We start from the raw sequence: 677 nt of genomic DNA, 5'->3' as shown, positions 1-677 counted from the left end.
TTGAAACAATACAAACAATCACCCCCCCCCATGTATCTAACCAGTTTTATATATTTTAATTTAGATACACTATTAAGCCATGAATAGAATAGCCGGAGATAAAAAAACTAGTATAGTATAAGCCAGTGCCGTGTGGAAAAAGAGGGAATTTGGAATCGCAAATCGGTAGTTAAAGAGAAGAAAAATAGGACAAAAGCTTCGAAGAAGAAACAATGGGACGGTGGTGGAGTAAGTATGCGGTGGCGTTCATGGCGTTGGCCCTCTTCTCTATCTCCGCCACAGCGAGGCCCTGCAAGACCTTCCTCGTTTCCTCCTATTCCATCTCTTTCCATAACCCTAATGACCCTTCCTCCGCTGTCTCCTCCCGATTTGTCACCGTCTTCACTGAGATCGGTCAATGGAACCCCTTATCCATGCCTGTTGATCCCAAGCCCTCCTACGCCTTCAGCTCCCTCCGTGATCGTAGTAGGGACATTCTCAGCGTCGTCGTCGCTCTCCTCTTCGGCGTCGGCTGTGGCTCTCTCACTGCCGCCGCCATCTACTTGGTCTGGATTATCTTCACGGCCCGTTGCGAGTACCATGAGGATGATAAGTCTGACGAAGAATTTAGCCCTAAAAAGATGGGGTATGTTAACATTCCTGCGAATCCTGCTGTTAACGTTAAGGAAGCCCTTTGA

At 47.6% G+C, this 677-nt stretch overlaps 1 protein-coding gene across 1 annotated transcript; it reads left to right on the top strand.

The window, feature by feature from the left end:
• Positions 1–212: 212 nt before the first annotated feature.
• On the top strand, positions 213–677 carry LOC121211361 (uncharacterized). The gene has a single exon (XM_041084115.1). It carries the CDS (start codon positions 213–215, stop codon positions 675–677), a length of 465 nt encoding a protein of 154 aa, XP_040940049.1.

Source organism: Gossypium hirsutum, chromosome A12 (genome assembly GCF_007990345.1).
Source record: "Gossypium hirsutum isolate 1008001.06 chromosome A12, Gossypium_hirsutum_v2.1, whole genome shotgun sequence".
Lineage (NCBI taxonomy): Eukaryota > Viridiplantae > Streptophyta > Magnoliopsida > Malvales > Malvaceae > Gossypium > Gossypium hirsutum.
Note: the sequence above shows the minus strand (reverse complement) of the source record. Positions and strands in the feature narration are given on the sequence as shown.